Below are 27,488 nucleotides of genomic sequence, written 5' to 3' on the forward strand. Positions count from 1 at the left end.
ACCAACGTTTGAAAGTCCCGGTGAGCATGCAGAGTTAAGCGTACACACTTACACAATTTACCTTCAGATCTGTGATTTTCATCTCTCATAATCATCTGCTGAAAAGATCATGACTGTGTACACCTGCACACTAGATATCTGCCTGCACTGCTGGCTGTGAGTGCTACACTCTTCCACGTTTGTGGACATCGTTGACCGATTTTTAGAAAATGTATAAAAATCAACAGATGCAACGTGTTTTGGTACAATAATACATGAGCGCGGGAGCATATACACACACTTGCAATATCTGAACAAACGGTCGTGAATCATGTGATCTGCACTATAATTGCAAAGAGCTATACCCAGCTTTACCTTTTCCAAATCACCCCTTCAGGATTTCTTCAGAGCTGCTAATAAACTTTGAAACATACTCACTATTAGACTACCCTACAGTCTTCAAACATGCCCTATAAACTCACTTCTTCATTCAAGCATAATAGTAATAGTGAAAATAGTGTTCTTGAAAGAATGTAGTCATTTGTAGACTACTTTGGAGGCTGCAGGCTAGGAGCCACGATCCCACACCAGCATTCAGGAAATGATGGGAAAATTTTGTCCACCACTTTTTAGAAAGTGTAATGAAGATTTAAAATGCCAAATATAATGAAAAATGATTAGTATAGCACTAGTCCCAACTCTGCTTCTCCCTCTTTGTATCCACCCTTCCTCTAGAATATAAGCACGCATGGGCCGTTTCACAATTTACTGTGAATTTCTCACTACTTTAAAACTCCAGAAAACCCAATGATAAATATATGTTCGCAGGTGCATTTACAGAAGAATAGATTCTGTTGACCAATGCATTAATTTAACATTTAAATAGAATCAGAGCACTTCATTGGAAGCAGCCTTCATCTTCAACTAAACTGCATTTTATCCAGTTTATTGGTCAATCTCACCATAAAAGTCCACAGCATTACATTATAATCAGGAGATCTGGTGTGAGGCAATAACCATTCACTCGTTATTCGGGTAATGAGGACAAGGCTGCATGCGACAAGGGCAGTGTAAAGCTAGGTACACACTACACAGTTTTCGTCAAATAATTGGCTCAATCAGCCGACATACGACCGCTCTTTCAAGTCGGGTCAGTGTGTTGTGACACGATGGTCGAAAGTCTGCCCAAGTGGACGATTGTTGCTTCAGTTGGTTGGTCGTACCGTTAAATATTTTCGTTCCAATCTCGTGTATAAGTTTCTGACCGATCCACAACAGTGAGTACAAAATTAGTCATTGCTCACGACAACATGGCTGTAAAAAGTCGCTAACGGGACGGCCGCTCTTCCCTTTATCATCCTAAACAAGGCTAGTGTGTATGGAGTCCATGGACCTAGCAATCGGACCATCGATCGGCATGAAAAGTTAGTGGAAAATTCTGTAGTGTGTACCCAGCTTAAGGATGTGAGGGGAATGGAAGCCACAAAGTTAAATAGTTGAAGGAGTTTGGTCCTTAACAGCTGAGTATTGATGCAATACTCTCATCACTGGCATTTCTATATGGAACCCAGTTCACATATTAAACTTTTTGCCTATTAACTGGATATCATTTTTTTTTTTTTTTTATGTAGAATACCAAACCTCATTTAACAGTTCAAACATTAAAAAAAAATTTTGTGTCAAGTATTAAAAAACCACTGTGTTAATCATTAAATATCTCTAAAAAACAGACACAGTAGTAACAGGTTGGAAGAATTCTATACTGTACATTTCATCTATTTACAGGCAATATATTATGAATGTTTTATCCATTTTACATATTTTAACATTGCTTAGCATTGTATTGACTGTTACAAGTTCCCTGGAATGGCATGGGTGGAAGAGAAATGCGCTTATTTACTCAGCAGAAAGTCTATGGCAGGGCGTTCCTGGAAGGAAGTGTGTTAAGTGCAGGCGTCTGCTGTTGTATGCAGGATCTTTTCCATTCATGTGGCGTGTTGACTGCTTATCAGCTCCTGTTACAGGTACTAGACACTTGACAGTGAAACTGGCAAGTGTGCAAAACATACAACTTCTTATTTTTAAAACAAAGCTGCATAAGGTTGGGAATAGTCCAGTGCAAGAAATTCTCTCTATTAGGCCTAGACACCAAGTGTCAATGAGCTGTGAATAGGACCAGACTGCTTAAGTATTTTAGTGCTGCTTTATATTTTAGATCAGACCCTTGTATTGGTGAATGCTACAACATGGCTTTTCATATTGATCCACTTGTACCTTTCGATTAGTGACACCTCTAGATTTATGTACATTATCCTACAAAGTAGGAATGAAAAATGTAATCCTCACTATAGGTTGTGTAGAGGTGACAGCTATTCAAACAGTATTTTGGTATCTGATACATAACTGTAAATAAGATTTACATATCCTGTTGGACACAGTTTAATATACGGAGTGTTTAGACCACTTTATAATAAACTAATAAATGCCATGTTCAAATATGCTGCCAATGCCATAGATCCATTCCTTTCATGGAATGAATCTAGCAAGAGTGAATGGTTGGCATACAAGCATATAGTGAGATTTGTATAAATCCAACAATTCCTTCAGCGTAAAGTCTAGATGTGTGGGTCCTAACTTGGTTGTTAACAGCATTATCCATGTGGATATCCAATCCCAAGACAACTCCATTTGTATTGTCGCTCTGCATAGACCTTTGTTAGTCCTAAAATCAGTAGCAATATGCCTATACCAACACAATTATAGGCATATTTAGCTTATACTTGTGGTAGATTTACATATTTAAAGGTTTATATAGTGCTGGTGAAGAATATTACAGTAGACTGATATAGAAGTTTATATATTTGGGTATATTTACAAACTATTGTCCATGTCAACCAGATTCATCTGATGTGGTTTTGCCGATTACAACCTTTTCTGGTAAACCGTTTCATAGTTAGCCACTAAATAATAATACTCAATATTCCTCACAGATTGACTGAAGCTGTCAAGAGCCTAAATCAATCATTTAATTCTGCTATAAATGGAATAAGCATTCTCAAAATCCTCTAGGATTAAAGGGATAAAGCTTATAAAGTTGGTCACTGGTGGTAAACAGAGAAAATGGATGCGGTCATTTCCAACTAGGCTTCAGTTAAGACAATGAATGGGTCGACTATTATAAATAGTTTTTAAATTAGAAATGGCGATATTATATTAAAGATTGTAGAGTCCAGGACTATTCCAAGGAAACTCAGGTAGGTCAAATTAGAAGAAATGTATGCAATAATAAAAAGCACTCATTTCACGTAGTATCAAATCTATAGCTGTCTACATGTACATTGTGTCTTCACTTCAATATACACTGAAAAATCATAACTAAATGAAGACATTGTTTTACAGAGTTTTATTATTGTAATATGGGAGTCAACAAAGTGGTACAAGCCGGAGTATAAAACATTCAGGTTCTTTCTCCAATTCTTCTTGCAATAAACGCACTAAAACCAGATTCCTTGATCTTGAGCAAACTCGTTATTGGGATAAGCCTGAAAGTGACCCACAAAAAGGGTCAAACACATTGGAACAAGCTGAGAAATAGAATATAGTTACAAGAAATCTTTACGGTCACACGCCCTCCAACAATGTTTCATAACAATTCTACATGCTGACAAAGCCACTTCTGTAAAACCTAGGAATTATTTTACAGACAAAAAACCTGCAAGTGTTGGGTTTCTCAGGAAAAAAATAAAATAAAAAACAAACATTGGTACTACCGTTAAACTTCCATTTTAATATCTCCACAAATTGTGAATACTAAAGATACAGACAAAGGATAGTCATAATGTAACAATGGAGGAAACTCCATGCTAACATTATAAATATGGAATTATAAATTTAAAACATTTCTGGCTTAAAAAATAAATCTGGTAGTAAAGGAAGGCTTCCAGCTGCTAGTAAGGTCTCTCCCTGCGCTCTTGACGATGCTCACTCCTAGTGGAAGAAAGGAAAAGGAAGTTAGTGTTTTCTTTGACACTAGAAAATAATGACTAGTCTATAGAAAGACTTAGAAGCTTACTTTTCCATCTTGCCAGGGCCACCACGTCTACCACCACCTCCTCTTCCTCCCATTGGTTCCAAGAGAGGTCCTGGGGGGCCAGGTGGACCACCTCTCCTTCCTCCACCAAATCCTCTGTCCATTCCACGGCCTCTGAAACCTCCTCTGTCTCCTCCACGACCTCCTCTAAACATACCAGGACCACCACGGTCCATCAATCCTCTGCCTCTCATACCTGGGCCGCCTCTACCTCGCTCATTACCTGGGAGTTTGGTAAATAAAATAAAAATACTAGACTAAAGTTAAGTGCAATGGCATTACTGCACACTTTACAATCCAGTTTTGATGGAAGTCATGTACAGACTTAGAAAGTTAATTTCTCTCAACAGACCAGCTTCACCAATCAAATCTGACAAGTCTTCAAATTGACATTATTTAAGGATTCAGTAAACAAAGCATAAGAGTGCACTGGATTGGGCCATACATAGTGACTAAGCTGCATATCAGAGCTGAAAAAAAGATCACAAGATTTTAGATGTCTATTGCCCCTATATGCAGTGCCAGCCTCATTACAATTGACCCCCGTGTTTTAAAGTTCATTGGCTGACACTACAAATGTAAAAATATATATATATATTTTTTTTTTAACCACATTGGCCAGCCTATACTGCATTTTGTCAAACTAACTCTTGACCTTGGCATTGCTGAACACAGATTTGATGGTGGCATGATACAGCACAACCAGAGCCTTATGAACAAACTGCAAGATGCTTTTGTACATTCTCAGGTATATAGTAAATTATAACAGACAGATGATCTAACTAAAAGAAAAAACCTTAATTGCATTAGATGACCGGTTTTACGCCTGAACTAGTAGTAATGCAATTGGTCCAAGCATTCTAGTAGTTCCTTGTGTTACAAATTTAAACATTAGACTATTAGAACACTGTCTAAATTACTGATCATTCAGTAGTCTTATCAGCAAGAAACATGCGTTTCCAGCTGGAGGAAGCAAAACAGGAAAACGTTCATTAAAATCAGAGTGAACATGAAGTGCATGCATGAAAAATAATCCTGGACCTCTGGTGGTTTTGGCCTTTATCAACACAAGATAAAGCTTCAACCTACCTGGGGGTGGGAATGGAGGAGGAATGAATCCCTCAGGTTTGGGAGCTTTGCACTGGTTACATTCTGTTCTCCAAGCAAAGTTCTGGTTTCCACATCCACTAAATGAAGGGGAAAAACAAAAACAAATGAAGCAACATGCTCTTATTTAATTTGAGTGCCTTTTGTTGTAACTTTTGCAAGACTTACGGATTTGGACACTGCCAGTCTCCAGCTCTGTGCTGTACATTGGGGCCACCAACTGGGCTCCCACGTGGTCCTCGCGGCCCTCTTGGCATGAATCCACCACGGTCTCCACCTCTGCCACCCATTCGTCCCATGGGACCTGCAAAGTATGGAGCTTGTTAAATTACTTGCAAAGCAATGTATAACATTAGACTTGACTTCAATTACAATAAAATGCCAGAGTCAAAATCGCTATGTTATTTGCACATTAACAAAGATCCCACTTATAAAAGTGAAGGCAGATTTAAAATGCTGTGCACTGCATATTTAAGACAATATTTTTAATGTTTTGCTGAATTGTAAGATTAAAACAAACAAAGCCACCTACAACCACCAAATCTTACACAACATTTCTTACCTCCTCTAAGGAGAGGGGGCTGTCCTCGACCATCACGTGGCAACAGACCACCTCTCATACTACCCAGGAGAGACTTCTTACGGGCCAAAGAAACCTTCAATTTGTTCCCCTGAAAGTCTTTCCCTGTGTAAAAATAAATGTTAGAAACCCATCACACTATATAATGCCTGTATTATGGTGTAACTTTATGTCAAAGGTAAGTTAAGCAACAGTGTAAACACAGGATGTTAACCAATTTGCATAGTACTAATGATGCAGTAATTGTTTAAATGTACAAGCTGAGAATGACATACTAACCATCACAGAGCTCCACTGCAGTCTTGGCTGAAGGTGGGTCTTCAAAAGAAACGGTTCCATCACCCTTTGGTTTACCAGTCTCCTTGTCTGTAAATAGATTTACTAGAGGAAGTCCAGTTCTTTTGTTGATCTGTGAAGAATTAAATTGAATGTTTGCAGATGTGGAACATTTTATGCTAATAATTACTGAAACATATCATCCCTGTTTTGTATAACCTGTATGTTCTATGCCTCCACTATAGAGATTATCAATAAAACGTCATTGTAGTGCTCCCTGCATAGTACAATTTAGTAACACATACAGGAAAGGTCACAGTGCTGTCTTAGCAGTGGTACAGAGAAATATCAGCCATAGATGCTATTAGAATAATGGGCGCACACACACACACAAAAACACTTCTCAATGTTTAAGAGCAAAATATTTTATTCCGCAAAAAAAAACATGCTTAATATTAAAGAAAAGTTTAAGAGTCCAAACATGCCATGAGTTTATTTTTATTTTTTTAAATGAAGTCTAGTAAAAAGTTTAAGTCCCAGTTACTTATCTACTCACAGATTTGTGAACATAAGTGGGGCGGTGACTATTCTGCTTACTTGCCTGCAGTAAAATGAACCTTGGGCTTTAGCACTGTTAGAGCATGGCTGTCTAGTCCACAGGTTGCTGACCAGATATTACAGACTTCTATAGACTATATGGCAAAATATTAGTCCTGCATTGTTCAAGTATTTGATGCTCTTTATGAAAGTACAACACATACATTAAAATAATCTAGAGAAGTAGTTTACAAAACCCTCCCTTCTGCCTGTCAATTCCCAGTTATGCCCAAGGCAATAATGCAAAACAACAGTAGGAAGTGCCCATACTGTGAAAGAAATGCCACCTGGAAACTTTCCTATTGCGCCGTACCACAGGAAAGAATGCACAGGTTTTTAAAAAAAAAAAAAAAAAAAAAGCCAAGGCAGATTAAAGTTTACTATATAAACCCGTATTTCAAAATATTAAAATATGTTGTAAAACCAGGGCCTTTTAATGATCAGCTTATTTATATCAATTAGTGATAATTACACAAGACTGAACACTTTAGTACAGCATTTCACGACCCATTTCAGGACAAGGAAACGCATGTATAACACTCACCTTGACCTCACCACACTGTTTGAAAAAGTCTACCACCTCGTCAACAGTCACATTATCATTCAGACCCTGCAAGTAGATGGTGTTGTTCTCTGGTTCCTCTTCAGGTTCCATAGGTGGGGCTAAAAAAAAAAACAACAAAACAATAAGCTTCTATAAATATTCAGTTAACAAGACTCTTTATAAAACAATTGTAAATGAAGACCCTATTACTGCACAAGATGAATATGTAGCGTTCTAATCTACAATACCCTGAATCCACTTGAATAGACAATGGAACCCTAGACACAGGATAGTGTTGCATTTGGAACTCTTCTTTAGACAATGTGTGGTTTTGGTAAAGTGTATGGGTATATCTCAGTGCTAAGCATTTCATAGCCAATTTACCTACCAAAATCAAGTTCGGGGCCATCATCCATAAGTCCTGGCAGATAAAAGCACAAGGAGAAGTTAGTTAAGAAGAAAACACACCCTGCGCAACACAAACATTCACATTAAGTCTACAAAATACCACGGTGAGAAAGGGGGCTTCAAAGGCACACAGAACGGGGGACATGTTATAACCATCTCTGGTAGATTGGAGTTTCATTAATACCTTAGAAATCATGGGGATGGAATGGCCCCCAACAGTAGGAATGCAGCCCATTTACCACAACTTACTGCAAAAAATGAGTATGGTGGCAGTAAAGGGGCAAGCTTATAGGAAGGGGCAAGGATACTTAACAGTTACAACCAAGTATTTGTTCGTTTGTGTGCCCAAGTGTGTGTGTAGCTTTTGCAACCAACGGCGTGCAATCAATTCCAGAGACGCAACTCTTCCCAATATTACACACAATTCTGTTATCAGTTTGGGGTTTTTTCTGCTGTGTAACCATATAACAATGTATACCCCTAAATAATGCCGGCCAGACCCTTAAACTTTTGCACACAGGAAATTTTACACCATTGTTTGAGGGGAGAACAAACACAAAATAATTTAGCCAAAGTCATAAAAAAGGGAAGGGGCATTGTTTTGTGTTACACTACCCATTTGTAATACTCAAAAACTTACCACCAGGCTTACTGAAGCCAGCTCGATCTCCACCGCTGCTGGGAGAATAAAGGTGAAGAAATGAAGGCCTTTTCCCTTTAAAGAGCCATAAAGCATTCTGGGCCTCGAAGGGGGTTCAAGGGTACAAAGCCGGCAGTGGCTTAACATGTCCATACATATCATCTGTCTCAGCGTGGCACTAATCTTCATTTTTTTTTAAATTTAAACCTTAACATTTTATACACATCTAAAACAAACCTTTATGTTCAACAGATTTTATAAAAAATAAAATAAAGTCAGTGACTGTATTAAGCGTGCAATGCTTAATAGAGAAAACACATTTTAAAAAACCCAAATAACCTCTTACTGCCTTAACCCCTTCATAAACTGAGGCACCTAAATGACTGTACATTCGTGTTTTTGTTGAGCGTTGGTTTAGCAAGGAATAACTTCACAAAACCCAAGCAAGCTTTCCTTTAAATAAAAAAAATTGAAAGTAGTTAAAAAGTTTAGTAGCATACTGAATTAAAAAGAATTAGCACAACCCAGAAAGGTACTCTAAAAATGCATGGCTAGTTCTCCTGGGAATGGAGATACATACCCCCTCCCCTCCAAAGGTAGATATAAAGCCATAAGTAGATGTTCACCATCTTGACAAGTCACTTAAGGGCTCCAATATATTGCCCCTATTTTCAGTAGTTACAGATCCAAAAGCAAAGCAGAACTATTACAGTAATTACTACACAATCCATTTTGGATTTCTTATTAATGCTCTGCATGGGAGGCCCAATTCAGGTTTTTCATGTACTCAATATGTTTTATACCCTGCAATGAGGTCCTTGTGAGGTCACAGGATTTCCAGTTACTGATGAGGCAGTGGATGGCACTTTGCCATTTAACACATGGCGTTTGCTGTGAGATTCTATACAAAACGAAATACTATAAGCTGGAGAACATAGAAGCTTGTTCAGTGGAAAATGTGATGACATTAACCATTCTGCCACAGTTTTATCCTTGTGAGGCAAATACCACACCATGTATAAGCATTGCACCTTTAATACATGTTCGTCTTTAACATTTACTGTTAAGTTGGTAATTACAGCTTTCTACCCTTAACACCATAAATAGAAGCTTACATAATTTAAATAGAAAACTTAGTGTAATTACACCTTATACCATACATATGTGTTATTCTAAATTAAAGGTATTTACAAAACATAGTTCTAATATTTTGGTTTGATAAAATTAGAAATTTCCTCTCCATTTAGACACCGAGTCCCACTTTTCATTATGCTGCCGGCTGAGTGGGTACTTTTTAGAACTGAAGTGTATACAACGCTCTCACTTTGTAACCTGTGGCATATAAATTTGACAAAAGCATGTTAAAATAAGGGATTTTCATGTACAACCAATAATAGAAAAAAAAACACATCCAGACAATAAAAACAGTGCATATTTATTCATTTGGGTCTAATAAGAATGTTACCTACCTTGTGATAGCTCTGAAAAACCTGCCTATTTATATAACCTCTACTCCCTGAAGTTATATAGTTTTGCTTGATTTTTAATCAGTTTGGAAATATGCCTTAGTTACTGTAAAGAAAGTTGTTTGTATACTTTGAGTAATGGATGGAAACATTGAGTATACATTACACAAATCTTAGTTTGTTGTGCCACATTCTTGATCATGCATCAACAGAATAGGAGAACATTTACAATAAGTCAATTAATTTCAAAAGACTCCAGTTCCATAACCTGTATTAGAATAGATTCAGGCATGCAGTTTTGTTGAGCTTGATAATACAGGAACATAAGGCACCTTACTAAAGTGGCAGGTTTTCCAGAGCTTGATAACAAAACAGGTACATTATAGAAGTGCCAATGTAAAACATGGCCATATACGTATATGTAAAAAGGACTGAAGAGGTAGTGGAGGCAGCACATTGTAACACAACAGCTTCACTTCTGCAAAAAAGCTGCACAAACAATGCAGTATAACCCTGTCTTCGTATAGGACACGAAAACAGTTTAGGATAAAAAAAATAAAAAAAATAAAAATGAATCTAAAAAAAAAAAAAAATCAGACAAGTAAAATAGAACTGCAGAGATCTGTGCAGCTTTAAATGAAAGGAACATGCATACTTACACAACCCCTCTTGCTACTACTATTGCAGTTTAAGGGACATGATATAGTCATGTGAGTGGTTCCCAAAAAAAATCAATTATAACCCAGTGAGTGTCATAGGCCTGAAAACCTAGATACCCCTAATAGTGCTGCTCTGAAAGGTAAAAACAAAACCATTAACATGCAATAATGACCAGACATCTATTAACGCTTCATCATATGAATCTTCAGAACAGCTTGGACCCTATGAAAATATAGATCCTGCGCCAAAATTAACATTGTTAGAGTCCATAACACCAGAATTTAAATAAAAAGGGCAACCTGGGACTTGTACTATAAAACTATTGGAGAAAACCATTTGTGGAAGCTCTATCAATACCAGACCAATGTTTTGTGGCCATTCATTGTTATTAGCTGAAAGCTTTCCAGCAGGAAGAAAGGCTCATCTAAAATTAACACAAAGTTTATAGTTGTCGTCCTGGTTTTTTTCCTTTTGGGAATATACCGGTCAGTCAGTAGGGCTCAATGTTTTCTTTGTTCAGATGAGGGAGAAACCAAATCAGCATCTGATTTTTGGAGGGGGTAAGCTGCATTCACAGGAACAAGTCTCATTCAGTACAATGCTAGCTTTTTCAACCATCGTACTAGTTAGCATTTAAACCATAAGGCATAGTTAGCCATACCCCCTCCCACAAAAAAAAATAAGGGGGGGGGGGAGGGGGTTGTTTTGAGAGATATAGAATATAGAATATATATATATATATATATATATATATATATTTTTTTATGTATTATTTTTTTTTTTTAAAAAAAGAAGATTCCACACTTGTGCTGCACTCTGGGGCATCACACTAAGGAAATCTGCATTAGCATTACCACACGAGCCATCCCTAACATTATCTCTAAAAGGAAATAGAATTCAATGTTAGCTCAAAGATTGTAGCTTTCCTCTTACCCCATGCCTCCACGGCCTCCCCTACCACCACGGCTCATGCCACCTCTGTCAAACATGCCCCGGCCCCTGCTGCGGGAGTCAGAGCCTCCAGAGCTGCGGCCTTCTGGGCCAGAGTAACCTTGGTGGGACTCTTGACCATATGAGCCTTTGCTGCTAGGGTGATCCTGGCGGTAGCTGCCTGAAAGCAAAGTAAGAGGCATGGTAAAGATCATGTAAAGATGTCAGAGCCATACCTCCATGCTAGAGTGTGCCCTTGTTACTAAAGGCCTATTGAATATTACTTTAAAGTTAATCTATCTTTTTCATACTACAATCATATTTCATATTCAGATATAGTGTATCACAATTGGATCTAATAATTGGCATTAAGCAAATATACAGATTGACCAACTGATTGTGGTTTACAAAATGAAAAACCGTTGGGAGGTATTGACAAATTCAAAACACAAGTGGTTACTCACTTTGCTGGCCGTAGCCACTGCTTTGCTGCCCATACTGGCTCTGTGGCTGGCTGCCATAGGATGAAGATGGAGGTGGGTAGCTTGTGGGAGGTGGTTGCTGTTGCTGCTGCTGCTGTTGCTGCTGCTGGTAGCTGCTTTGCTGGCCATAACCACTCTGCTGCCCATAACTGCTTGGCTGTCCATAGCTGCTCTGCTGGGAGTAGGAGCTTTGCTGCCCGTAAGTGTTCTGCTGAGTGTAGGAGCTGGGTTGAGAATAGGAGCTCTGCTCATAACTGGATGGCTGGGAGGTTGAGTAGCTGGAAACATATAGATTGTGTTACCTGCAGGTTTTTCATTTAACCTTTTCAGCACTGCAGATCTAGGATTCACAAAGATACCCATCTCACACTTACTGTGCCACTGCCATAAATACTACAATGCATGGTAGTTGCTCCATTAGTATCTTAAGCTCTGGAAAATGAGAACATCAGCGGTACCCAGCTCACTTAGGTAATGATCAGATGTCCTCCTGGATGCAGACTACCAATTAGGCACAAGGGAACGCAATATGAAGATCACAACCCCATGCATCCCGAATATAAGCCCAAAAGTTGTTAATACAGTGCAAAAAGTATCCTACTATATGCAAGGAGTAACAAATTAAATAAGGGCAATAGGTCGTTTCATGATTAGAAAAAGTTACGGCACATGTCTTCCAGCAAATAATGACCATCGATTTAACAGACCTTCAACTACAGTACCAAAATGCAGTACTATCTGCTCCCAAACCTCGCCTGGGTACAGTAAAGGTGGATTTCTAGGGGAAAGAAAAAGTTATTGCCACAGAAGATTGATGCAGCGCAAAAAATGGTGGGGCTCTTTGACAATTTTGGTTTTGACCCCTGGTAGCAAGAGGTCTTAGACCACGGTTCCCGAACAGTGCAGGTTTTCCAGGTGTTGAGACATTAGTACCAGCTGTGGATCTGTTACAATGTGTCAGTCAGTAATGAATAAATGTGCTCCATAAAGGAGATATGGAAAACCTGCACTGTTAGGGGGCCCATGAAGACTGGATTTTGAACATTGTTCCTGTCACATGTAAGTAGATCAGATGTGACAAAGGTGTAAAATGTAGATGCAATAGAATGCCTCCCATTACATAGCGCAGTTTTGGCTTTTTTTCACATCTGCTAATGAGCCTGGTAACAGATGGAACACAAGTGCAAACAGCACCACCCTGCATTCCTGTACAGTCAAGTTTATTAGAAACAGTAGGAACTACCTGCAATAACATGAAGATTGCAGAAGAAAAAGCCTGGTACCGACTTCTAAAACAAATATTAACACATAACAGATACAAAATAAGCCTTCAACACATGTTTGACATTGGAATACCAAGATAAGGAAATTTATTAAAAAAAAAACAAACATATGGTGTCCAAGAAAGTCAAACCACTCAAGCCTGTTGACAAGATTGCTTAATAGTGCAACAGTGACACATCTGTTGATTGTGTACCTGGGCGGTGTTGAATCGCCCCCATGTTCCATTCCATCTTTTCTCTGTGTTCAGGAGAAAAGCTCACAAGAATCAGCAATCCCTGTGCAAAGCACATTTGTGTTCCAACGACTAACAATAACAGATCATGAACATAAAGCGAAAATCTAATGCCCATATTCATAACCAGTTCTTAAAATTATGTGTACACAAATGCATTTCAGGAACCAATTATGCCCTCCAAGAGCTTCTGTTTCCTGGTCCAAATGCAGAAGAGATCTAATGGAACATGGATGGATAAAGATCACCTGCGTGCACATACCCTTTACTTATATACAGGTAGGGAGTACAAAAGTCAGAAAGGGCAATATAGCTGCTGCTCTGTGATCATGTCTCACACAGTGTTCTCCACAGACAATTTTGACAGCTGGGTGGCATTAAAAAGTTCCCAGGTATGGGCAGTGTAAAACTTTGCAATATTATTGAAAAATGTTATTGCCCATACCTGTCAGACCACTGGCCACCAGTCCAAACACACACTGCTGGCTGTAGTGCTCACATAGTGCTTGTTCTAATAGGAAAAAACATTGTTTTTTTTCCCCAATAGGTCTCTGTTGGGCTCCAAGAGCCGGGTGGCAAGTAAAAACAGCAGGGTGGAGCACCCGGGACATAGGTGCTGGGGAGAGCACTGCAGGTACGACCACCAAGTCATTCTTCTGAAAAAGACTAAATAGGGGGATCAGATTCTCTTACCTGAGCTGAAAGATGAACTGAACAGTGCTCATTTTAGCAGGATCATCGGGTGCATTTTAAGTTCCTAATAGATCTATAATAGAGCTATGGAAAAGCTTTCATGGCCTATGCTACAGACCAATCCAATAGGAAATTTAATAAAAGGACAGCCACTATACTTTCTAAAAAAGAAAGTACATGGGTGCTGCACTACTGAAATATTTGGTGGTAAAGTTACTACATAGCAGTGTGAAGACAGCATAACCAATGTGAAAATACACACAGCGTGGAGGAATTCTCCATCTTACTTTTGTTCCCAAACACGGGAAGGACTAGTTTGTAAGGACACCACGCTCAAGCACAATTTACAAGTCAGCTAGAGTCACTTTCTGCACAGGCAGAGATACAAAAGTGCATACATGAGGCTTGTCGGCCCTCTCTTCACATGAACTTCTCAGAAGTCAAATTTACCTCCTCTACAACATTGCTAAAAACGTAGAATATATAGTAACACAATGGATTGTTGTGCATTGTGATTGCAATTAGAGGTGATGGATAATGCAGACGTTGATGCGATGTATGGATTACTGGGAGTAGTGTTATACGAACAAAGATATGGATCGCTGGGGATGATTGTGAGAGCAAGGCAGCAATGATTGTTATGTGAGCAAAGCAATGGAGGCAGATATTGTTATATTGTAATGCTAGGGTATTGTTGTCATTAAATACATGCTGAGGTTTATGTGCAGTATGGATATTGAATGGATGCAAAATATGGATTACTGGACAGCAGTGTGGATGGATGTTTTGGGAACAGTGAGGTTGTGAGACGTGCAGTTTATACAGGAACAGAGGATATGGATTGCTGGTGGCATTTGTAACGCCGCGTTTACTGCTCGTTATAATTATACCCAACAAGTTGATTTCTGAAAATCTAGATTAGATACAACCTTGTTTCGAGATAGGATAACATTATCAGAGATTGCCGTTAGCTTTCTACTGCTCGGCTAATTATATCTTGACACAGTCAATTCTGTGCTGAATTATAGTCACGGGAGCAACCTCCGACTAACGACTACGTGGATTGATCCATGTGTGGGAATTTTTCGGAGGGAGTACAATATCAGTTTATGATGTGTGTTCATCAGTACCTATAATAAGTACTGCATTATAACAAAGTTTTAACATATTGACATTGCACCAATACAGCAGTCTTTATTAAGCAGCCTAATCCAATTACATTGTAATTAGGAGAACAATCTCTGTTTCAGTCCCGTTAGGGATTTGCGTGAAAGCTCTGCATATAATTTTTTAATAATTAAAGTGTGATCCTATAAAAGAACACAATATATTCAAAGGTTTGACTAACATGATATCTAATAATGAATGAGCATCGTTTCGTCAGGTTTCATCTTGTACTGTGTATTATGAATCCTGGTCATACAATTTCCACAAACTTTTTAAAATATTTCGCTACTACAGGTTTTATGTTTAACATTCAATAAAGTTCTATTTAACCCATAATCTGGATTTGTTATCCTTTGAAGTCCATATGAGTGCCCCAATTAACTTCCTTTTCTGTCCTATCTTTTGGACATTTGTATCAAAGTTTGTCAATGTTTAGGGTGCACCCTTACAACGGATAAATGTTAATAATATGATAAGTAAAGTCACCATTATCTGTTGAGGAGTATTATGGAAAGCTTGGTGCGGTGTCTCTTTAGTTTGGTAATGGCCATTTGTAACTACAAGGAAGCAGTGGTTGTGTCAAACTGTATACTAGGATATCGGTGAAGGCAGAGCTAATTCTGCAAATGTGAGAATAGTAGGATACACCACACAAATATACATACACACAGATATATCAATGTTGAACTATATGTTTTGACTAAGATTAGGTTGAGGACAAGTTATATAAATGGGATTATATGGATACAATTTCACACATGTAATTATTGGTTTTCTTACTGCCATCACACAGTGACTATTGTACTGAGAACCCTGTGGGTTGTAGGTTCTTAATGTAATCTAAAGGAAATGTGTAAAAAAACCATGTTCAACAACCGGACTATCTAGGAACAGTATGGAAATAGCTAGTGCATTGAAAAATGTTGAATACGTCCCCTTATTTCTATACACAATCAGAACCCATTTGTTTATCACTTCAGTGTTAGTTTAATAAACTTGTGTATTTTAAAGGATAATTGCACCCCTAATGAAAACTAGATATATTAGTAGCGCTCAGATTAGGCAAACATCCTACTTTTGCAGACAGTCTCATGCTTTTACAGTCACAGAACTAAATTGCAAACTTATAAAATCCATATACATGTGATAATGCATTCCTGTCCTGTAAGTTGTCACACACAATGAGGGGCTTACTAGAACCAGATTCATGCCATAGGTGAATCTTGTGTCACCAGCACATTATTAGGACACATGGGGGTAGGTTTCCCATAGATTCCTAGGTTCACGGACGTTCTAATCGGCAGCCAATGGGAGCAACCGAGAACACTATGGGACTAGATTCTACATCATTGGCTTCCTAGGTGTGGGGCAGGCCATAATGTTGACAGTGAAAGGATTACTTCTTTGGAAGACCAGAGCAATCTTACAACACCAAAACCAATTGCTCCATATAAAATAAATCACTGCTGTTCCTACCATTGAAGACAGATTAAATGTTTCTGTACAACAAAGGGAAGGGAATTACTTACATTTGAAAATTCTTCACAAACACTGTGGGACAGTAACCAATATATACAGGTTTTCTTAAGACAGTCCTGACCAGTAATTTAATAAAAGTCAATACCTTGTTGGCGGGTAAGATGGAGGGGCATTCACTTGCTGCATCGGGTAGCTGGCTGGGACTTGGGGATAGCTATAGCTGCTTTGACTGTAGCCCATGTTGGGCTGAGCATAACTGGCTGCACTCGGTGGAGGCTGGCTGGTATCTGCTGGCTTGCTTCCATCTTGAGGTCTTGGGGCAGAGGTGAAAAGAAACATGGCCTATTTAAACAAGGCTTCACCAATATGGCATCCAGAATGACAGTATTTTTTCAAGCCACGTAAAAGATGAATCTGTTCTTAACAATCACACCCCTTTTTAGTGAGAAGGGAAGTTGTGTTCTCTTTATAGTTACTATCAAGTCACACAATATTGAAGTGGCACATTAGTTAAGCACTGTTTATGCTGCTCAAGATGTTCCAGGTGTTTGTGGGTCAGACATGTGAATGACATGGCCTGCATCCAAAAACATAAACATGCGTCTAATATATGCATGCCGTTTCTAAGCCACCACACCTAAAATTACATTCAAGAAAGATTTCACACAGCTGCAGGCATCTGGCTGTTTCAGATTTTCTATTACCACAATGCTGTGTGACAAGGCAGCCAAATATATCAAGCACCCTAAAGCCCTAGCCCAGTTATTACCTTGCTGGAGCAGTGGTAGCAGGCTGCTGTCCATAGGAAGGGTATGCAGGCTGGGATCCATAAGCAGTTGGTGTTGCATATGAAGTTTGGGTTGGGGTGGTAGTTGCAGTACTGCTATCATAAGCCGTTGTTCCATAGCCTTGTATAGGCTGGCTATAGGCCTGAGGAGCTGCTGCTGGAGCAGTATAACCTGATTGGAAATAAACAAGTCCATAGTCAGAAAAGCAGTATGCATCTTACAGTGTATGAAGAGGAAAATTTTAGAACATATCTAGCTTATTTTTAATTAGTCTGGACATTATACATGCAGTAGAAGTCCTGCACTGTTATACATTCAGTGTGCAGCAACTCCAAAGCAGGCACTGATTTATGCAGTACCAAAACAAGCCAAAAAATGTATGGGTTAACAAACATTGTACTTAACCACCCTTTTGTAGAATTTTTTTTCTTTGCTGTATAAAAAGGGTGACCGCATGTTTGATGGAGGTATATTTACTACGATTTTCAATTACAACTGGCCGTTGAGATACTTCATTTCACTTTGGCCAGGGAAGCAGTTTATCAGCTATCAGTAAAAGCAAAATATACGGTGAAAAACCATTCTCTATGCAGAGTATCCAACACATGTTTAACAGGATTTTGAAAAAAATAAGCATAAGAAATTACTAGATCAGATGTTCTATCCAACATTGTAATGTTAAGGAACCACAGTACATAATTCTACGACCAAATGTAAGAAGTTTGCAGTAAAGCACACATGGACACTAGAGTAAGGGAGATTTTTTTATAGTCACATAATATTCATCACTTAATTACCATTTGTTTTGCAACCACTTGTGTTACCATTGAACTATGCTACCCAAATAATTGTTAAATTGCAGCAATGAACGAATGAAGATCATTGCAATACATAATGATTAAATTGCCATGAATGAGTGAGCTCCAGTAGGGTAACCATCACGAGTGCAATGGAACAGACTAATCGCTACTCCAAATAGAGGTCAGATTATATAGGGAAGTAGCGAAGGCTATAAAATGGAAACTTTACTTTCAAGCGTATTTAACTGCATTTTTCTCAAGGTGGCTCCTGAATTCTACATGATTTTGTCCACCATGGATTAATCAGAGATTTAACTGAACTGAAAACTGCTATTACGGCATTAGCACAGTGTAGCTGGTAAGAAAAAGTTCTAGGTAATGAGAACAGGAGGAAAGAGGGACCTGCTCACTAGAGCTTACAATCTAAAGGGAAAGGGGCAGACAAATGGTTAACATGTGGGAGTGGGCCAATGTGAGAAGATCTGAGTGCAAGAAGCAAGAGTGGAGGAGATGGATGATGAGAGGTTGAGGTATAATACATAGTGAAATGATTAAGTGGAAGGCTTTTCTGAACAGGTGGGTTTTCAATGACAAGCTATGCAGGCTAGGGGATAGAATACAAAGCTGTGTTGGCCCCTTGTAGTGCAAGCACATGGCGAAGAAAAGTGGGAAATATAAGAGCAATCCACCACCAGGGCAGTTGAAGCAAACGGTTTTAAATGCTTGTTTAGTTTTGGCTTTTATAGTTCAAACATCAGAGCTTCTTCAACTTAACAGCAGCTTTGTAGTTGAGCCATTTAGTACTCTGCAAGACAAAGTTGAAATGAATTCACGTCAGAAGTTGACAATCTGCATCTCAAGTGCTTAAATATGACCTAATTTGCCCTCAGCTAGCGAAACACGCAACTATCTAATAAGAAACCTCAAACAAAAGTGTAAGAAATAAATGAAACCGGAGGTCTGACCACAAAAGAAAATACAGATGCCGTTTGACAGAGAGGTGTACCGGATTGGTGGTCAGGTCCACCTTAGTCAGGAGCACTCACACACCTTCTAGTCAGTCTGGCCTTCTGCAGCGTCCAGGGACTTAGAGATGCTGGAAGAAAAAGGAAAGCTGGACAGCAAGGACCTGCAAAGGCTCCAATGAGGTATTCTGGATCCTGGCATTGTAAGAGGGAAATCAGCGATTTAAATAATGCCAGCAGGTCTCTGAGGACATCCAGAGGTCTACTAGATCCCACAAAATCCCTGGATGAAAAGCACACAAGGTGCCAACTACAAATATATGTTCACTGCTGGAACATACATAGCCAAGGGGTTAGAATAAACTGCCCCATCATAATGTTGGAGCTACAGATGCACTCTTGGTGATTCGAGTAAGCCACTACTGTGGCATTTTCTGCACCCATTATGATTGGTCCAGGAAAAAAGTCCAGTTGCTCGGAGACAGATAAATGACCCTGACCACCAAGACACAAATCGATAGCGGGAACTCTTGTGAAGACAATCCCTTGATACAATGATGATCACCTACCATGCTTACTGTAGACAAATTGGTGCTGATCCATCTACCAAACTAGACAATCAAGAACCCTTGAAGGGAGACTTGCAAGTTACCAATAGACAAGTTCCACAAGTGCAGAAGTACAATTTGGATAAGATGCATGTAAACTGGAGTACAGGGGGAGAGTGAAGACCATGGACCTCAAACACATCCAATAACAACTTGTCACACATGGGTTGGTCAAAAGGAGACAAATTAATCTAGTCATGAAGAAACCAGATTTTCTGTCATATGTCAATATTTCATATTCAGCCATAGATTTCCAAGGGCTAGATGGTCTGCTTGAGAAGTTGAAGGGCCAGTTCCTTGAATCAGGCCTTTACCAGAATATAACCAAGGTAAGAAACTTTGAAGCCCTCTGTAGGGACTGAAAATGTCACCATTGGGCCATAACCTTGGTGCAGACCTGCAGGGAAAATGACACGCTCTGGGGGAGCACTTGGAATTGAAAGGTCGCACCCTGGAAGGTAAACTGAAGAAAACCTTTAGTGCAATCACAGATAGGAATGTGTAGAGGGGTGTAATTTATTGCCAGAGAAACAGTACTTCCCCCTTCATTCATGGCATAGATCAGCTGCTAAACCACCCCTTCTTGACTTGCTATTCTGAAAGGAGCTTGAGGGCTTATCCTTCTGTCTTCTACTTTTTGGAATCTAGAAATGGGCCAAATGATCAATGCATCAAAAAGCCCCTGGACTGTGGAATAAAAAGCCTTGGGAACTAGTTTCAAAAGAATACCAAGAATGATACCTAGTATATCCAGATAACAGTATTAAGCATGCAGGGACCATATCTGGAGAGCAACAAAATATTACTGAAGACTTGGTGTCTCCATAGCCCCAGAATCTAAGAGTCTGTACTTACCTGCTGAAGTCAAAAGGACTTCCAGCTCATACTCTGAAGCCCAGAAGGATGCCCTTTTAACTTGCAAGCTCAACCAAGGACTGTTTAACATCCAAGGGATATTTGCATTTACACTGTTTGCTTATGCCTGTTCTGCAGAAGAAAATCTTTCTTTGTGTGCTTCTTTTCATTTAGCCTTACTCCACTGCAGTGTCCAGGACCAGCAAAGGGACCACAGCAATAGAATTTCTCAGCTGGCCAGGTACCAGGAGATCCGTGGCAGAAGAAAATGGCGGAGGCGAGGGTGAGGATTGCTGTACTAGGAGTGGACAGTCAAGGCTGACCCATCGAGGAAATTCCAACAACACAGACAGCTAACAACTCCACAATAAAGATGCTGTTAAAAATGAAACACTGGACCAAAACCAAGTTGTCCAAATCCTATGCTGGCAAAAATGGAGAAACAGGAGTCCCCTTTTTTGTCCCAGTGCTGCGACTCCTAGAATGCAACAAAAAGCGTCTCTCATTCTGTATTGGGGACGGGGGTGACAAAAGAGCATTGCAAGTCTGCAGATTTTGCAGTTTGTAAATAACCCTTTGTATTTACATTTGCAATACAGCCAAGTACAAGGTATTTAGTAATCAGCCATTTCAGGTTGAGAAAATGCTAACCAGAATCATTATAGAGGGATGTACACAACTTTGCCACAAATACCTGGCATTCCGAAGCTCCTGAAACAAATAGCACACAATTAGCAGCTCGTTATTATACAAAACAACTTATTTTAGAGATTCAGAGATCCTTAATGTATAAAAAAAAAATATAATTGTCTATTGCACTAAATAAAGACATTATAAACCTATATATATCTCAAACACACCTTTGCAGGACTTTACATGAGAACTTTCTGCTCAAAAATAGAAGTTCAAAATGGGTTGTCAATAGGCTCATTCCTATATTTACAAACTAAAAGCTTAAGGACTTACCAGCAGGAGGCTGTCCATAAGTAGCAGCATAAGCCGACTGGCCATACGTGGCAGTGGTCTGTGCCTGTGTGTAACTGGAATCCGTAGGCTGTCCATAGGTGCCATAGCTCTGCTGTCCATAGCTTGCCTATGAAGAATGTCAAAGTGAGCATAAGGTAAAAGTGTTATAGGTCACCTAATGTAAAATACTAAGTTACCGTGGGATTTACTAAATATCTTTTAGTTACATATAAAGCTTTAGACTTTCAAAACTGGTGTTCTCTTTATATCACCAGTATAGAACAGTCTAAACCGAAATCGCAACGGTGCCGTTACTACGAGGTCAAATTTTTCCATTCTAGTGTACCTGAGAAATACATAGCAGTAAACCCCAGTATTGTTGCGGTGGACTATGTTGTTCACAGAGATTTACTGAGGGGGAAGGGGGGTTGTTTTAACATATGCACATATTGGAAAAAGCTACCATTATGCTCAATGATTCAACACTAAAATGTCTTTAGGATCTTTCTATGTTTCCACGTTACAGTACATGGAATGTGGATGCAATAATAAATGCAACAGCAATATGCATGTTATTACACAAATTGAGGCACAATGCTATCTTTACAAATACACTTACATCACAATATATTATATGAACAAAAGTTTAGAAAGTGAGCACGGTAGTACAACATGGGAATAGATACCCCACTAGTGATCCATTTTCATTAAGAAATTATGAGTTTAACTGGAGAGAAAAGTTATTAAATACCTGAGCAGCCTGTGTGTATCCTTGAGTTGGCTGGGCAGTATATGCACCATAGCTGGGGGGAAAAAAATAATACAACATATTACTCTATGACAGTAAAGTTTTGCTAGCTGTAGAGAGCCAATAGGACAAGTGCCTGTATGTACTCATCCCCTTCAAGAAATTCTTGCACATGAAATATAGAGTGCACACAAACTTACCTCTGCTGTGCTCCAGCCTGGCTATAGGTGCTGTAATCTACAAGAGAAAGACCAAAAAAAATTAAAAATAGCCAACCCCCCAATTAGAAATAGAAATGTTTAATCACTTATTTGTAAATAGAATTTGTGGTTTAGCATGTTTGTTCATTCCGTTTTTATTATTGCCATTTTGTTGTTTTTATCACATTAAGTCTTTCAGTTATTGAATAATTATGCCACAACAAAAACTGAAAAACTATATTATTCTACATTTTCATCAGAGATGGGTGTCAATGAGGGGAGAATGTGGCAGAAAACCAGGAGAGAAGGAGTTTATGCCCCTATCACTCACCAATATTTATATAATTTAGTTTTTACTTTATATACAATGTAATGGGAAAGGGACACTGTTGTATTAAAATCGTTGATGATCATTTAGCTACAGCTCAACAACCGTACCCTCAGAATTGTGGAACCTCAGTTTCCTGACATTTTAGCCATGTTACAAACCTCCCTCCTACTCTTATCCATCATAGGAGCAGTACATCTGCTTAGTGTTACATCATCACCACTAAGTGCAGTGGTTTCAGGGGCCATGGGGACACTGGCCTGTTTCCAGAAGCACTTGCCATTGCCTTGGAACCCCCCCACCCACCACCAAGAGCCCCGATTCATACCAGGGCAGTGGTGATTATGAAATAGGAAGCGGTTGTGCTGCTCCACTAATAATGAAGGACATTTGGTTTCTATTCAAGTAGAGCAGCAGTGGTGGTATAGGGGAATGCTAAAGTGCCATTGGATTATTGCAGAATATTCTGAATGTTTTTGGGTTTTTTTCATTCTCAGGAGACCATGCATTTTTCTTTTGGTTTAAAAAATAAATAGGAACTCTAAACAGTTAACACTATTACACTTGAAAACCATTGATCTAACCACCTGTTCCAATCACATCAATTTATCAGCTATAGCGATTATACCCAAGACACAGGTCATAATGTTTTGGAAACTGCCACAAGCTATTACAGCCTTGTCCTTTTGTAATTCTAATACTTTGCGGGTGTCCATTTTTAATTTTCAAAACAGTGTCAAACAGTGTATAAAAGTGCAAAATAATAAAGGAATATTCTGTTGACATTGTGGTTGTTCATTTTTATAAGCTACAGTAATTAAAATTATTTTAAACCATTGTTTCCCAAACCTGGTCCTCAAGTACCTCCAACAAGCCCTGTTTTGGGGATTTCTTTAATCATACACAGGAGAGTCAATCTATTTGGCTGAGTGAGTAATCTTCCCACCTATCTCAGAAATGCACAAAGCAAGAGCTGCTGAAAGTACTCAAGGACTGGAGTTGGCATTTATAACTGGCTGCTTAAGCAATGTGTTCCATCTCTCTACCACCAAGTGAAAACTGGAGTTCACCTTTAAGGGTGCCTATCAACATGACAACATTTTTCTGCTTTTAAAATCACAGCTTCTTCTGATGATTTTGTTACATCATGACATGTGGAGCTAGTCTTGATAAGCAATATGACCAAACTGCCTAGAGATCATTCCCTGGGCTGGTCTCTGTACGTAACAGATTTTGATCAACAATGCCAAAGTATGCAGTAGACCGATTTACAATTTCAAATGTGCGAGATGTTAGAAGTTTCCAGACATCTGTAATATGTTGTGGAATGGCATAGTCTACAGCTAGGACATACCAGGATTCCAACACTAGCAATTAGCACATTAGAACACTAAATTTACAAGCTCTCTACCATGTGCATGGGGGCGAGTGCTCTATTTAGCAAAAAGCATGACATAATAAATCACACAAGTGACAAGTTTTAAGCAATACATGGGATTTTCCAAAATGTATTGTGTGCGTAATAAATTAAAGCATACTTTTAGCTGAATTCACTGCACAGAGTCATTGATCCTTATGATACATTTACACAAGGGCTGGATGCACAAGAAAAAAAAAAAAAGTGCATCCAAGGGCTTGAGCACATATTGTGGCTGCATTTATAATCAAGATCAATTATCTTGTTTGGTGAGCGCAGCTGAACACTAAGGGGGTATTCAATTGTTGCTCCGGGCACCACCGGAAGGAGCGCGTTAAAACTATTACCGTTTATACGGTAATTACTCGCTCAATTTCAGCTCGCAGCTCCCTGAGCAGCGAGTTGAAATTGAGCAAGTAAATTACCGTATGAACGGTAATTACGCGCAATATTACCGTATAAACGGTAATAGTTTTAACGCGCTCGTTCCGGCGGCGCCCGAAGCAACAATTGAATACCCCCCTAAGATTTCTTTTATTACTGTGCCTTAACCTGTGCTTCCTTTTCTGCCAGTTCCACTAAGGCTAAGTACACACTGGCCCGATAATTGCACGACAAACCTCCAATCGGCAGACATCCGACCGTTTGGTCAGATATCGTGTGTGTATAGTGACACGATGATCTAAAAAGTCATCTCAAAGTGCCGATCATCGTTTCATTTGGTTGGTTGCACGGTTTAACATTTTCCAACCGATCATGCAGTGTGTATGTACTCATGCTCACGATCTCCATAGAGTTTACAGAGTCGTGTTCTTTCCAGCCGATGCTAGCGATGGATGTCCAGGAAAAAAATGTAGAGTGCTGTAGAAGGAATAATTAATTTGTTTGTTCTAAGACAAAATGTTTTGTTTCAGAGTCACAGAAGCTAACAAAATTCGTTTGGCCATGTGGATAGCTATAACAAGGCGATTTTAATCAGTGAGACAATAATGAATGAATGAATATTGCACTGTCATTCTCTGAAGACTAGAGGACCAGATGAAGAGCACAGATGTAAAGGTAAGTCATGTCAGTGTGTATGCATGAAACGCCCGAGCGATCGGACCTTCAGTCATTCGTAAAATCGTTGTAGATAACACGTCGGTCGGAAAATTCTTCAGTGTGTATCTAGCCTTACTGATGCATCATAACCACCCCCGCACTTGCAAAACTAGACTGTCACACCATACAAGATATAAACCTTCTCCATCACATCTACCTGCATGCAGCACTCTTTGGCATGTGGTTCAAAAACACAAAAAAACACTTGGCTGTTACAGGGAAGAGATGCAAACATGTGGAAACACTGTGGTTTCTAGTAAATGTCTAGGTGAGCTTTTTCTTCAGCAACATCACAGCTGTACAGAATGTTTTGTCAAGGACCATCACATACTAGAAACCTTTTCTAATGGCTCCCAGTTACGGACTCCAAAGAGTGCAGCCTGCCTTGGGAACAACACATGCATAGCATAGGTGAATAATCAGGTCAACACATGAAAGGGTGACAGTGTGTGTGTGTGCTAGGAAATTTAGACTAAGCCCCAATGGGGCATGGACTGATGTGAGCCAGTTCTCTGTACAGCGCTGCAGAATTAGTGGCGCTATGTAAGTGTGATGATGATTCTCCAGTGCAAGGGTGCATTTTAGTCACCATGGAGAGTGGGATATGTGCAGGCACCAGATAGGCTATGCATTACAACAAATTTCTGAAACTTGACAGGTCCATTAATATTTAGATAGTTTACAATTACCTATCAGCATAAAAAACTAAAGTCAGGATTAAAAACAAAGAACCATAACTAATTATTGTTAGGATTAGTGAAACAAGAGCAATACATCATCCCATTCCAGTGTTTTAATATTTGGTGGAATTCTTCCCTTTCATTACAAATCCACTTTAAAAATGTTGCTAGATAACCTCAATGGTTTTACTTCTCCCTACATTTTGTACACTGTATTAAAAAGAGAACTAAGGTGAGCCAAATTGAACACAGGGTTTGTGACACCTTTAGAGAAGCTAGGAAAGCCCTGCAACATGCACTTCTATTTTGCTAATATTTTCCTTTGTTAAACACAAAATTAGATTTGTGTCTTTAAGAAACAATGCTACTTTGTAAAACGGTCAACCTCCCATTTACTGCAAAACCCATTTCCTGTCCCATAAAAATTACAGTATACTCGCCTAAATCTTACAAAGCTCCTCTTCAGGTTATACATTATTACTCTTAAGAATGTAGTACCCTAATCATTTCTCTTCCTGATTTTGGAATCATGGAAGATACAGGGCAAATTAACCCCCTACAAACAACTAAAGCAGAATAGCTTTGTGGCTGCAGTCCCTTTACAATAACTGTACTAAACTCAATGCTTTCTTGTTGAGTCATTGAGTACATTATTTCCTAGAGCAACTGGTATATTCATACAACAGCTAAGGTAAAAGTCTCAAATGGCTTTAAAAATCAAGCCAAGTTTTACATATGACCACTTTCCTTTAGCAGTAGCGATAATAATATTAGGGTTATGCATTCAGGTTACACATTAGACCACAAGTGAACCTCTGTATCCATGGCATCACTTGCACTGAGCGCGCTAAACACAACCATCATTACTCTACCTTAGCAAACAATAGGCCGTTATACCCGTTGCCCTGCATTAGTAGCTCACAGCACTGCATGCTCGGTGATGAGATTTACGATGTTGTATGCACGTCCTACAGTTTCCTTTAAGCATTAGAAATAACAGGTACGCAATAAAATAAGAGTAGTTTTCATAGATTGTATTTTTCATTAAATTCTAAGCAATCCCCAACAGGTTTAATCAGGTAACTAAACCCATCTCCAGTCAACACGGTAACAGGCCCCGTTCCCGGGCAGGGCACCTCGTGTACCAGAATGAACGCTGCGACTTGGTGGGTTGAGGCCTAGGGGGAGCGGGGCTTGGCGCTCTCCCCGTATTACTACCAGATAGGCACCGCAACCAGCTCACAGCACACCACCTATAACACGGCAGATGCGGCCTGTGCGCTGGAGGCCTCGCCTACATCTATAAATCGCCTGCGTTGTAAGCTTACAGTCCGTTACTTACCGGTGGAAGCCATTTTGTGTACTCTCACCGCTTCAGCGTCCGTGTGGGTAGTGCGCGGCGCGCATGCGCTTTACTG

At 39.3% G+C, this 27,488-nt stretch overlaps 1 protein-coding gene across 5 annotated transcripts; it reads right to left on the reverse strand.

The window, feature by feature from the left end:
* Positions 1-3,367: 3,367 nt before the first annotated feature.
* Positions 3,368-27,483, reverse strand: EWSR1 (EWS RNA binding protein 1). Of its 5 annotated transcripts, none has more exons than XM_075213579.1 (17): positions 27,413-27,482; positions 22,545-22,581; positions 22,348-22,399; positions 21,597-21,723; positions 17,384-17,573; positions 16,760-16,927; positions 11,742-12,037; positions 11,281-11,458; positions 8,222-8,256; positions 7,562-7,594; positions 7,174-7,292; positions 6,036-6,165; positions 5,739-5,861; positions 5,345-5,480; positions 5,159-5,256; positions 4,052-4,292; positions 3,368-3,966 (listed from the first exon to the last, which is right to left on the reverse strand). In XM_075213579.1, exons 1-17 carry the CDS (start codon positions 27,423-27,425, stop codon positions 3,927-3,929), a joined length of 2,016 nt encoding a protein of 671 aa, XP_075069680.1. In that variant the 5' UTR covers positions 27,426-27,482; the 3' UTR covers positions 3,368-3,926. The 5 variants fall into 5 exon arrangements, with proteins under 5 accessions (XP_075069680.1, XP_075069671.1, XP_075069698.1 ...); XM_075213570.1 differs by having other exon boundaries at positions 8,222-8,259; XM_075213597.1 differs by lacking the exon at positions 16,760-16,927.
* Positions 27,484-27,488: the final 5 nt, after the last annotated feature.

This window comes from Mixophyes fleayi, chromosome 1 (genome assembly GCF_038048845.1).
Source record: "Mixophyes fleayi isolate aMixFle1 chromosome 1, aMixFle1.hap1, whole genome shotgun sequence".
NCBI lineage: Eukaryota > Metazoa > Chordata > Amphibia > Anura > Limnodynastidae > Mixophyes > Mixophyes fleayi.

What these genes read in the sequence shown, in the direction of transcription:
- EWSR1 (XM_075213570.1), bottom strand. An exon ending in GATACACACAGGCTGCTCAG is followed by an intron (nt 21,724 to 22,347) that starts GTATTTAATAAC and finishes CATTCTTCATAG; the next exon opens with GCAAGCTATGGACAGCAGAG. An exon ending in AACAGTGTGGTGAGGTCAAG is followed by an intron (nt 6,166 to 7,173) that starts GTGAGTGTTATA and finishes AATTCTTCACAG; the next exon opens with ATCAACAAAAGAACTGGACT.